General features: G+C 42.2%; 1 protein-coding gene across 1 annotated transcript in view; it reads left to right on the top strand.

The window, feature by feature from the left end:
- Nucleotides 1-4608: 4608 nt before the first annotated feature.
- LOC115129574 (palmitoyltransferase ZDHHC9-like) overlaps nucleotides 4609-13724 on the top strand; it is a 45011-nt gene continuing 35895 nt past the window's right edge. The window contains exon 1 of the mRNA XM_029660093.2: nucleotides 4609-5574. Within this exon, the coding sequence (XP_029515953.1) occupies nucleotides 5411-5574 (164 nt within the window). The 5' untranslated portion in view covers nucleotides 4609-5410. The remainder of the gene's footprint in view (nucleotides 5575-13724) is intronic.

The following is a 13724-nucleotide window of genomic DNA, read 5'->3' as shown; positions in this document are numbered from 1 at the left end:
CCTCTCCTCCGTCCTCTCGAGGAGAGGCGGGAAGGAGAGGGGAAAGGAGAAACAAATGCGCTTTTATAAAGAATTCTTCTCCACTCCTGCTTCATCAGGCAAATTACATTTATAGGGGTGGAATCCCAAAATAAATGTGTAAATTGATCAAAACTAATGTAACTAGGTGTGGCAGACATTTGATAGATACAAGGATAAGTAGTGTATCGCTTTTAAATGTGTGCATGCTTTTCTCCTTTGAGAAAACAACAGCTGATTGATTATAAGTGGGTGTGGTGGATGTTAAAACACTTATGTGCTAGGCGCCGGGAGGATGCTCTTGTGCATCCTGTGGTGAAGTAGGTAATAGAGAAGAGGAGGACACTCCTCTTGTTCGCCTACTCACGAATATACACTCTCCTCAACAACTTGACCACTTATCGGCTTCAGGGTCAAGGAGGAGAGGAGGACGTAGGAGTCGAGGAGAGGACAGATTTTTCCCCATTTAAGAATCTCCCATAGTTAAAGACAGTACAATGGTACATCCAAGGGTGAAAAGGTTCTACCTGGAACCAAAAGGGGCTCTCCTACAGGGACAGCCGAAGAACCATTATGGTTCTTGGTAGCCTAGAGTGTAGCCTATGGTGACATCATTGTCGTTACAAAGGTCTACCCAATTAAATGGATATGTTGGCATCCTATGTGAGGTAACATTTTCAACAGACAGGTTAAGGGGTATATAAATAACCAACAGTATCATTGATATATCCCAGGAAATTGAGTTGAGTTGTTTTATGTAAATTGTAGTTCAGTAATCAGACACTAAATTATTGAACATACAAAGAACATGCACTGAGTGTACAAAACATTAGGAACACCGTACTAATGTTTAATGGCACCCCCTTATGCACTCAGGACAGCTTCATTCAATTCGTCGGGGCATGGACTCTACAAGGTGTTGAAAGCGTTCCACAGGGATGCTGGCCCATGTTGACTCCAATGCTTCACATATTTATGTGAGGTTGGCTTGATGTCGTTTCGGGACGTTCTTGATACACACGGGAAGCTGTTGAGCGTTAACCCAGCACCGTTACAGTTCTTGACACACTCAAACCGGTGTGCCTGGCACCTACTACCCCATTCAAAGGCACTTACATCCGCCCTCTGAATGGCACACATACACAATCCATGTGTCAATTGTCTCAAGGCTTAAAAATCCTTCTTTAACTTGTCTCCTCCCCTTCATCTACAGCAGGTATTCCCAAACCAGGGGTACGTGCAATGCCGTCGGGGGTAAGGCAAATAAAAATGTGATTCACATTTGTAAAATGTTTAATTCTTCACATTTTCAAACAGTACATTGATATTTTCCAACGGGGCTATACATTTGGGTGAGTTTTTTTCTCGCCTGAGTAGCCTCGTTTCACTACCAAAAATGTAATTAAACCATATTGTGTTCAGCGAAATAACAACACAATGTCAAATACAGGTAGCCTAGTCAAATAATATACATCCAATAAAATTAACCGTTACTCTCTAGCGGGAAACCTTCACTCTTGCACAGACATTTAGAAACAAAATATGACAATTTAATTAATAATACACGGGAGTTTATTGAGCGACAATAAAGAGGACTTTTGAGTAGTAAGACATGGATAAAAGCAACAGATACCATTAATAAGAAGGGGCTAGAAGCGTCTTATATGGTGAGCTACTGTGGCTAGGACAGGCAAGCCCCATACTATTGTGGAGAACTTCATTCTTCCTGCTGCCACAGATATGGCTGGGGAATGCTGGGGGAAAAGGCCCAAAAACTATACAGACAATGCCTTCATCAAACAACACTGTTTCACAACGCATCAGTGACATGGCAGGAGATGTTTTGAAACAATTAATGCTTTGCATACAAGCCAGTGAATTCTATGCATTACAGCTGGATGAGTCAACAGACATGGTGGGCCTGGCACAGCTCCTGGTATATGTCCGTTACGTTTATGGGGGGTCAATTAAGGAAGACATCCTCTTCTGCAAACCAGGACAACATGAGAGGATATGTTTTAAGTACTGGACAGCTTTGTGACATCAAATGGACTTTGGTGGTCAAGATGTGTTGGTATCTGTACTGATGGCGCAAAAGCCATGACAGGGAGACATAGTGGAGTGGTAAATCGTGTGCTAGCAGTTGCTCCCGACACCACTTGGGTACACTGCAGCATCCCCCGAGAGGCTCTTGCTGCCAAAGGAAGACAGTCCAAAATGGACAGTACAGTGAAAATGGTTAACTTTGTTAAAGCAAGGCCCCTTGAACTCTCGTGTATTTTCTGCATTATGCAATGATATGGGCAGAGACCATGTAACGCTTTTACAACATACAGAAGTGCGCTGGTTATCAAGGGGCAAAGTATTGACACATTTCTTTTTCATTGAGAGACGAGCTTAAAGTTTTCTTTACTGACAATCATTTTCACTTATCTGATCGCTTGCATGATGACGAGTTTCTCACACGACTGGCCTATCTGGGTGATGTTTTTTCTCGCCTGAATGATCTGAATCTAGGATTACAGGGACTCTACGCAACGATATTTAATGTGCGGAACAAAATTGAGGCTATGATTAAGTTGGAGCTCTTTTCTGGACAACGCACAGGTCTTTCCATCATTGTATGATTTTTTTGTGTGCAAATGAACTCAAGCTTACGGACAATGCCAAATGTGATATAGCGAAGCACCTGAGTGAGCTGGGTGCGCAATTACGCAGTTATTTCCCCAAAACGGAAGACACAAACAACTGCATTTGTTATCCCTTTCATGCCCTGCCTCCTGTCCACTTACCGATATCTAAACAAGCGGTTCTGTGAAAATGAAATTTAAACAGAAGCCACTGACAGATTTCTGGATATGGTTGCTCTCAGAGTACCTTGCCTTGGCAAATCGCGCTGTTAAGACACTGATGCCCTTTGCAACCACGTACCTATGTGAGAGTGGATTCTCGGCCCTCACTAGCATGAAACCTAAATACAGGCACAGACTGTGTGTGGAAAATGATTTAAGACCGAGACTATCTCCAATACAACCCAACATTGCAGAGGTATGAGCATCCTTTCAAGCACACCCTTCTCATTAACCTGTGGTGAGTTATTCACCATTTTTTATGAACAAATAAGGTTTATATGTAAGATGGCTAAATAAAGAGCAAAATTATTGATTATTATATTATTATTTGTGCCCTGGTCCAATAAGAGCTCTTTGTCACTTCCCACGAGCCGGGTTGTGACAAAACCTCACACTCATTCTTATGTTTAACAATTGTATTGTATAGTGTGTGTGGCAGGCTTACAATGATGGCAAAAAACAACTTTGAGAGTGCACTGACCCTGTTGCTAGAGGGGTACGCAGCTGGAGGTTGAATGTTTGAAGGGGTACGGGACTATAAAACGTTTGGGAACCTCTGGTCTACACTGATTGAGGTGAATTTAACAGGTGACATACATACGGTATCATAGCTTTCACCAGGATTCACCTGGTCAGCCTATCTCGTGGGAAGAGCAGGTGTTCCTAATGTTTTGTACACTCAGTGTACGTGGCATAACCTATTCCAGAGTATGTTTTGTGTAAATGTAATTGTTTTGTGTTACATCAATTAACAGAAACATGATATATTCATGCCTGTTTTCACCCCACTGTTTGGAGAGGGTAAAACAAAAGCGATAGATTATGAATCAGAAAACAACTGTGTATGATGATATCGTAGTAAACATTTAACCTGAGTTGTATACCGCTCATCCATGGCATCCTCTGACAAGTCATATATTACCCATGATCCTCTTGTGTGGATTGAAATAGACAGATTCCTGGTGGTGATGGTGGAGACAGAGAGGTTCTGGTTCTACTTGTTTACTGCCTCCGGAGGAAGGGGGGGTCTGCCCAACCCCCTCCCTCCCATCTCTTCCTCTACTTCCTTTACAACCCTCTCATCCTCACTGGTGTTGCTCCTGATGCTCTTTAAGCATGCATTATGTCCTGCACAGTGCTGCAAGGATTTGCTCATTGGCCCAACTTGTGAAAATGGGGACTTTAAACCAATGCTGATCAATAATAATTTTCCCCTATTTGTTGACCTTTGATACTATGTTTCCATTGACTAATTGTACTGTAAAGGATAGAGATGTTCTACCTATGATATTATGTTCATGTGTAGGGCTAACATATGTGTGCTTTGCTCTCTATGGAGAATATATTTTACAGTCAAAATTGCCCGAAATGTTTTTTTTTCAATGATTGACAATGATAAAAGATACTCTAGCCTAGGAAATAAACTAGATAACAGAATAGAACACATTAGAAAACGATAGAACGGAGTGGAGTATAATACAATAGAATAGAAAATAATATAATTCATTATTTCTGGAAGACAAAACTTGCTAATATTTTGTGTCTGGGAATATTTTCATCATGACTTAATTCGAACATTAAGGATGTTTTAACGCTATACCGTAGCCTAACGCCAATGTTTCAGGGCACTCACGCTCCTTTGTTCATTTCTATTTCACTGTACCTGTACTGCCCCCTTAAGAGAAAACATTTAAATCTAGGCGTGTTCTCTGCCCCCATTGATTAAGTACGAGCCAAACTCGCGTCCTGCGGTAAAGCACAGCGAACACACCTTCTTTTTAGGCTACGATAATTTATATGCTATTTAAGATAGGTGGTTATTTATTTTTTGATTAATAGTGAGACTTATTGAATAGCAACCGTCATAAACCAAACCTGTGTGGTGCGCGCGTATGATCAGTATTATCGAGATGGTATGAACGTCACTCAAGGTCCACTCCCGATGCGAGTACCAAGATTGGATTGCTTTCCTATGGGCCGAGAAAATCTGCCGCCAGCATTTTGATCAAATTCAAACAAATTCCATTATTAAAGGGATAATTTGGGAACCTGAATAGTGTTCTATTCTACAATGGAAGCCCCCTGGCACTGGAAGGTGGCCACACTGAAAAGAGAACTTTCATTGCCGAAAATATGGATGCATGGATTTTGTGCAAATGTATGAAACAAACGACAAGTGATTTATAATCATCTCGAAGCAATTAACGCGGATTGCCGAAGAAAGACATTCGTCGTATCAGACTGAATGGACTAAAGGTTTATTGATGGCGCTTGACTAGGCTACCAGATTTAAATCAACAAAAGTTCATTTTTATTTTTATCATAGACATATTTGTGAGCTTCTGAGTCATCTGGAATCGCCCGTTTCAGATGTTTTTTTTTAACCATCTCGCGGATGTGATTCTGCCTGTTTTACAAGGCAATTGACTTTACCATATCATTGTCTTTTTGAAAGGCAAGGAAATATTGTCAATTGGGCTACATACTGTGGCCTTTACACATCATATGTCACTATACTGAGTTGAACGTAATCTGTCATTATGTCGGCGGTAATGATTGCAAGGAAGGTACGAAAATGGGAAAAGCTCCCGGGGAAAAACTCTTTCTGCTGCGATGGACGGGTAATGATGGCCCGGCAGAAAGGCGTCTTCTATCTAACCGTATTTCTCATCGTCGGCACCTGCTCCCTGTTCTTCGCATTCGAGTAAGTATAGTTTCATCTCCATTATTCATTTGGGCGATGATCAAACAATATGTACATAATTTAGGGCGTGTTTTCTCAAGAAATCCTGAACATGCACCATCAGTGCAAGTGTCATAAAATGTTTTCTAGGATGAGGTGCAGGGCCTGCTCTAGCCTTTTAGCCCCCCCCCCCAAAAAAAAAAAAAAAATATCATTCAAAAGTGCATTTCCTGCAATTCTACACATTTTTCCATGGGGAGGGAAGCAATATTTGCAATTTTATTACACTTTAAAAAGAAAAATGTTATACAGTTACTTCCCTGCAATTCTACCCATTTTGTCATGATTTATGCCATGTTAATGATACCTGATTGAGAGTGACTAGCAAAATCAATAGAGGCCCCTTGGAGTTCAGGGCCTGGTCTGTATTTGGCCATGATTACTATAAATTTAGATAGCTGGCTAGGCTAATTGAGTGACTGTCAGTGACTGACATAACATGACAAATTGCTGATGCACAACCAAATTTCCGACTTGCACCTTGTGTATTCTACAATTCTTATTCTCCACAGTAAATTGAGACCCCGACTGAGTAAAGGGGGAAAAAAGACAGTTTATGCCTGGAGCCTAGATGAGGCGCTTTTCCCATAGGCCGGAAAGTCAGATGCAAATAATAACCTGTAGTAGGCCTAAAATGTAGGTTATATGTACACTGTACCAAGTTATGATTGAATAATATATGATTATTATAATAATTTTATTTGGTGCTTATTTGTCCTCTTTCACACATATACAAGTGTGTATTAATATGCATCTGTGAAATTGATTTGAGAAAATGTGCATATCCCAACTCCCCTGAGACTCCCTCAGTGAGTCGGGTCACAGCCAGGGCCTGACATTATCAATGGAGACGCTGAAGCAATTAGGATTCAAACTAGCGACATGTAGGTTACTGGCCCAACGCTTGCCAACGTAAGCAGACTGTTACCATGGTTAGCCCACATGGATATTCAGTCTGAAAGAAGTTTGTTGTTTTGCATTCTCGCTGAAACAACAATACATTTTCCTCCATGAAATGTATGGCATGAAATGTATGACCGTGAGCCTTGTGGATTGATACCATTCTCTTTTACGTTTAACTTTGTGGAAAGAAGCTGTTATGGGACTGTTTGATTTACTATAATGCAAACTATGCCGACCCACTGAATGAATGACGAATTGGCGATAATTGTGCAAGTTACTTCACAATTGAATTTTAAATTAGGCCTAACTGAAGGATGATAGTGAAGAGGTTGATTTTAATTTAGAACAACAATAGTGTCATGATGAGTTTATGTCTATTTGTCAGCGTTGGTGCTCATGTTAATAATTTGAACTTGCGCCTTGCAAGTTGATACCATTCTCTTTAACTTTGTAAAAAGCAGCTGTTACAAGACTGTTTTATCGACTGTAACTCTATTACTAAAAAATGTATTGTAAGGGAAACGAAAACATGCTATGTGTTGCCGTTGGCCTTTAAGGTAATGCAAAATATACCTTTGACTCTATCCATGATGATGAGCGGGGAACAAACGATGCCAGTCAGCTTGCACAGCTGGGCCATAGAAACTATACCGAAACTAATTTCACACGAATTAGCCTATAGACACTATTACATTGACAATCTGATGAGTGACAATATTAGCCCTACCAGTTGTCAAATTATACATGGAAGAGATGGGTGCATCTTGTAATTGACAGATGCAAGGAAAGGAGAGTCACTTTATCAGATCTTCCTTCAGAGTCACACGCAGGTAAAACATTTAGATTTCTATAAAGTATCAGAAATGGCATGTTCTGCAGTGTCCATGACACCTTTGTAAAAAAAAACAACAACATAATATAAAAACACCGAGGTGCAGCTCTATTTCCAAATTTCGAGAATATCTGTGCTTCTGTAACGGATGTGAAACGGCTAGCTTAGTTAGCGGTGCGCGCTAAATAGCGTTTCAGTCGGTGACGTCACTTGCTCTGAGACCTTGAAGTAGTGGTTCCCCTTGCTCTGCAAGGGCCGTGGCTTTTGTGGCGCGATGGGTAACGATGCTTCGTGGGTGTCAGTTGTTGATGTGTGCAGAGGGTCCCTGGTTCGCGCCCGGGTATGGGCGAGGGGACGGTCTAAAGTTATACTGTTACACTTCCATGCATTCAGCACATGACCACTCGCACGGCAGCATTTCTCTGGCTACTAAGCAAAAACTAGTAACATAATAAACTTAAAAAGCAGTCAGGCACCTAAGCAAACTTGCTAGCTTCTTCCAGACCCAAATGAAAGAACAGCTCACTGAACATTACTCGCCCTTGCAGAGCTGGTTGGGTTATGTTATCCAGAGCGTTGGTGACAGATTGTCTGTTTGTAAATTCAGAGCGTTTCGCTCTCAAAGCATTCAAGCGTACACTGGAAGCTCTGGCCAAGGAGTAAGGTTGATCTGAGCATTCTGACCTCACAACGGCAGTCAAGCACCCAAGATAATTGGCTAGTTTGCTAGCTACTTCCGGACACATAATGAGAGAACACCCCACTGACCATTTTACTCACCCTAGCAGAGCTGGTTAAGCTGTCATGTTAGAGTTGGTGACTAACTGTGCTGCTGGCAACAATTTAATTGTGCTTTTTTTTGTCTACGTTTACTGACACCGGCCATATTCAACGGGTGTCTTTTGTTAAGACATGTAGCTAGGGCCTCCCGGGTGGTGCAGGGGTCTAGGGCACTGCATCACAGTGTTAGCTGTGCCACCAGAGACTCTAACTCCCTGTAAGAGTCTGTAATACCAACATGTTTCAAGCAGACCACCATAATCCCTGTGTCCAAGAACACAAAGGTAACCTGCCTAAATGACTACCGACTCATAGCACTGACTTCTGTAGCCATGAAGTGCTTTGAAAGGTTGGTCATGACTCATATCAACACCATTATCCCAGAAACCATAGACCCACTCCAATTTGCATACCGCCCCAACAGATCCACAGATGATGCAATCTCTATTGCACTCCACACTGCCCTTTCACACCTGGACAAAAGGAACACGTGTGAGAATGCTATTCATGGACTACAGCTCACCGTTCAACACCATAGTGCCCTCAAAGCTCATTACTAAGCTAAGGACCCTGGGACTAAACACCTCCCCTGCAACTGGATCCTGGACATCCTGATGGGCTACCCCTAGGTGTTAAAGGTAGCCACGCTGATCCTCAACATGGGACCCCTCAAGTGTGTGCTCAGCCCCCTCCTGTACTCCCTGTTCACTCATGACTGCACAGGCAGGCACGACTCCCAACACCATCATTAAGTTTGCCAATGACAACAGTGGTAGGCCAGATCACCAACAATGTTGGCAGCCTATAGGGAGGTCAGAGACATGACCATTGGAGGACAACAACCTCTCTGATCAAGACAAAGGAGATGATTGTGGACTACAGGAAAAGGAGGACGGAGCATGTCTATATTCTCATCGACGGGACTGTAGTGGAGCAGGTTGAGAGCTTCAAGTTCATTGGCGTCCACATGACCAACACACTACCATGGTCCAAGCACACCAAGACAGTCGTGAAGAGGGCACAACAGAACCTTTTCCCTCTCAGGAGACTGAAAAGATTTGGCATGGGTCCTCATATCCTCCAAAAGTTCTACAGCTCGAGAGCATCACTGCCTGGTATGGCAACTGCTCGGCCTCCGAATGCAAGGCACTACAGAGGGTAGTGCGTACGGCCCCAGTACATCACCGGGGCCAAGCTTCCTGCCATCCAGGACCATTATACTAGGCGGTGTCAGAGGAAGGCCCTAAAAATTGTCTGACACTAGCCACCCTAGTCATAGACTGTTCTCTCTGCTACCGCACGGCAAGCGGTACAGGAGAGCCAAGTCTAGATCCAAGAGGCTTCTAAACAGCTTCTACCACCAAGCCATAAGACTCCTGAACATCCAATCAAACCCAGACTGTTTGCATTCCCCCCCCTTCTACGCTGCTACTCTTTGTTATGTATGCATAGTCACTTAAACTCTACCTACATTTACAGTTGAAGTCGGAAGTTTGCAGACACCTTAGCCAAATACATTTAAACTTAGTTTTTTCACAATTCCTGACATTTTATCCTAGTCAAATTATCCTTTCTTAGGTCAGTTAGGATCAGCACTTTTTTTTAAGAATGTGAAATGTCAGAATAATAGTATATTGATTTCATCTTTTATTTCTTTCATCACAATCCCAGTGGGTCAGAATTTTACATACACAATTAGTATTTGGTAGCATTGCCTTTTTTTAAATTGTATAACTTGGCTCAAACGTTTCGGGTAGCCTTCCACAAGCTTACCACAATAAGCTGGGTGAATCTTGGCCCATTGCTCCTGACAGAGCTTGTGTAACTGAGACAGATTTGTAGGCCTCCTTGCTAGGATTGAGGTCAGGGTGTTGTGATGGCCACTCCCATACCTTGACTTTGATGTCCTAAAGCCATTTTGACACAACTTTGGAAGTTTGCTTGGGGTCATTGTCCATTTGGAAGACCCATTTGTGACCAAGCTTTAACTTCCTGACTGTCTTGAGATGTTGCTTCAATATATCCACATAATTGTCCTTCCTCATGATGCCATCTATTTTGTGAAGTGCACCAGTCCCTCCCACTGCAAAGCACCCCCACAACAGAACATGATGCTGCCACCCCTGTGCTTCACGGTTAGGATAGTGTTCTTCAGCTTGCAAGCCTCCCCTTTTTTCCTCCAAACGTAACGATGGTCATTATGGTCCAAACAGTTCTATTTTTGTTTCATCAGACCAGAGGATATAACTCCAAAAAGTATGATCTTTGACCCCATGTGCAGTTGCAGTTTTGGAGCAGTGGATTCTTCCTTGCTGAGCGGCCTTTCAGGTTATGTTGATATAGGATTTGTTTTACTGTGGATATAGATACTTGTATACCTGTTTCCTCCAGCATCTTCACAAGGTCCTTTGCTGTTGTTCTGGGTTTGATTTGCACAATTCGCACCAATTGCTCCCAAGGATGAACCAGACTTGTGGAGGTCTACAATTGTTTTTCTGAGCTCTTTTGATTTTCCTATGATGTCAAGCAAAGAGGCACTGAGTTTGAAGGTAGGCCTTGAAATACATCCACAGGTACACCTCCAATTGACTCAAATGATGTCAATTGTTGGTGAAGTGCTTGTGAGTAAGCATTACTGCATTACGGCGCATGTGACAAATACAATTTGATTTGATTATTCTAAAATTGTTTAAAGATTTATTTTTACTCAGCAGTCTACACATAATACCCCATAACGACTAAGCGAAAAAGGTAAAAAATAAAACAACAGATACCTTATTTACGTAAGTATTCATACCCTTTGCTATGAGACTCGAAATTGAGCTCAGTTGCATCATTGATGTTTCTACAACTTGACTGAAGTCCACCTGTGGTAAATTCAATTGATTAGACATTATTTGAAATGGCGCACACCTGTGTCAGAGCTACGGTGAAGCATGGTGGTGGCAGTATCATGCTGTGGGGATGTTTTTCAGTGTCCGGTACTAGGAGACTAGCCGGGATCGAGGCAAAGATGAACGTAACAAAGTACAGTGAGATCCTTGATGAAAACCTGCTCAGGACCTCAGACTGGGGTGACGGTTTTAGAATAAGGCTATAACGTAACAAATTGTGGATGAAGTCTAGGTCTGAATACTGTACATATGCACTGTACATATCTACCTCAATTACCTCGTACCCCTGCACAGCGACTCTGTACTGGTACCTGGTGTATATAGCCAAGTTATCGTTACTCATTGTGTATTTATTCCTCGTTATTATTCTTCTCTCTGCATTGTTGGGAAGTGCCTGTAAGTAAGCATTTCACTGTAAGCCTGTTTACGAAGCAAGGGACAAATAACTTTTGGGATTTTGATGATATTCTAGCCGATGGACTCAAGTTTCACTATGTAATTCCACTAGACAGGGACCATTACTGCTAAGCTACTGGACCTAATGTAATCATCTAGTGGACTGCTGAGGAGCTGCGGTAGTGGCTGCAGACTGCAGCTTCCTGTAGCCTCTGGGCCTACTGTGAGTGCCAAGCCCTTTCCATCTCTGTGTGCACTCACTGGGAGTTTGGGTTGTGTTATTTAGGCACCACATGGAAGAAAATGGACAAACTGGGAGGGACTTTCTGGACTCCAATCAATAATGAACACACCAAGTTCTCAGCTGAGTCCCCACAGAGGGAACCGTTGTCTGCCCCCAGGGCCGGAGTTGAGACTGATACCGATTCCACTAGCTTAGCGCCTGAGGTTGGACCAGGCCCAACAATGACTAATGGCGAGAGGGTTGTTAGCGTTTAGCACGCTACGTTCATATTACAATTGTCCCTCATGGGGGGGACGCCTGAATATTAACATGGATATTGCGCTGGGGAACAGGGGCTGTAATTCAAAACTCCATTACGGAGCAATTTGAGACGTATCTAATCTAGCCCTGTGATGGGCTAATGGAAATTTGCTGATGAGAGGCACAGTGGTTTTGATGCTTTTCAAGAGTCATGTTTGATAGATTAGCTTACTACCACTAACCAACAGCTACAGGCACTCTATTAGAAACTGAGAAGTGATACCTGGGATTTTTCACTTGCACTATAGTATATATTTTAAGAGATTAAGAGATGTCTGACATGGATGTCGACATCTTTTAAAATGGCATCGATCATGGGTCCAAAAAAAGTCCATCTTCACCTAAAGAGATGTCTCTACTTAGATTCCCATGGATCTAGCGTTGTCCCATGTGCTGTATGTATCTGCATGTGCTGTATGTGCATGTGCTGTATGTGCATGACAATAGCGGAGTTTGGCGACAGCACATTGTGGAGCAAGGCTGCCATGGATTATCTATGGGATAGATTCTTCAGCTGGAAACAGGGAGCGTCTCTGTGATTCTGGTTGGTGTCTGGCAAAGGTTTGACATTCCTCATTTAGCAAGAATGTTACTAAACTAGTTTAACGGGAGTAGAGAGTGTTCACGGAAACTGCTTTTGGTGGCTGCTTTCATGGTTTTACACCAATAAGAGACTGATCAATATAATCATCATTGGGGCGGCAGGGTAGCCGAGTGTTTATAGAGCGTTGGACTAGTAACCGGAAGGTTGCAAGTTCAAATCCCCGAGCTGACAAGGTACAAATCTGTCGTTCTGCCCCTGAACAGGCAGTTAATCCACTGTTCCTAGGCCGTCATTAAATAAGAATTTGTTCTTAACTGACTTGCCTAGTTAAATAAAGGTAAAATAAAAATTGGTTTAGCATCTTCTCTGCACTGAATACATGCATTTTTCAGAGGGGAGACAGGTCTCATCCTGCATCATTTTATTAGACAACAGAAGAAAACGGTGTGAAACTGAGGTCTTATCTGAACTTGTTCATTAAGAAATTCTCATTTTTCTTTTTCCAAAAAACGATTTTGAAAGGTTTTGCTTTGTGTAGTCCTAATGAACTTGCCTGACCGCTCATCCTGAATTTAATTCCGCTGCCATCCTAGAAGTTGTTTGTGCAGACCTCCCAAAATGAGCGGCAATATTCAAAACAAATTAATCAGCGATTTGGAGAGTCTCTAAACAGTCTAACCATTTCAGAATATCAAAGTTCTGTTTCGAGGACCAATCAGAACGGTTGTAGTAGAAAATCGGTTCAAATATGACACAATGAAGAACTTTGAATTCAATTATAGACTTTTAATACAAGAGTATAGCAAGCCGGAGTGCTCCGCGAAAACACACACCTTTTCCAGAGCCCTGGCTCCAGTATTTATCCACATATTGCATATGAGCCCATCCCACATGTAAATTACGTTACATTCCAATCCGTGCATCCTGCTTGTTCAGCTCAATAACGCTCATACCTGCTTTCCATCAGATTATAATGATGACAAGACCCTTGCTTTGTTCCTGCACTTAACTAAATGCATTCTTTTGTTTGTGTATTATCTAAGATCAGCAGACTATATGTCTCCTCAGTTTCTAGCGTGTCCAGCTATACTAAAAATACTATACATTCCTCTATTTTACAGCCCTATGCTTTGGCTCTGCACTTAGCTCAAAAATATGCGAACTATGTCTATTGGTCATCAGTTTGTCATTTGACTGACCCCCTCCTTTGTATATCCC

Source organism: Oncorhynchus nerka, linkage group LG5, assembly GCF_034236695.1.
Source record: "Oncorhynchus nerka isolate Pitt River linkage group LG5, Oner_Uvic_2.0, whole genome shotgun sequence".
NCBI classification, from domain to species: Eukaryota; Metazoa; Chordata; class Actinopteri; order Salmoniformes; family Salmonidae; genus Oncorhynchus; species Oncorhynchus nerka.
The sequence above is the reverse complement of the archived record's forward strand: the minus strand, read 5'-3'. Positions and strand labels throughout refer to the sequence as shown.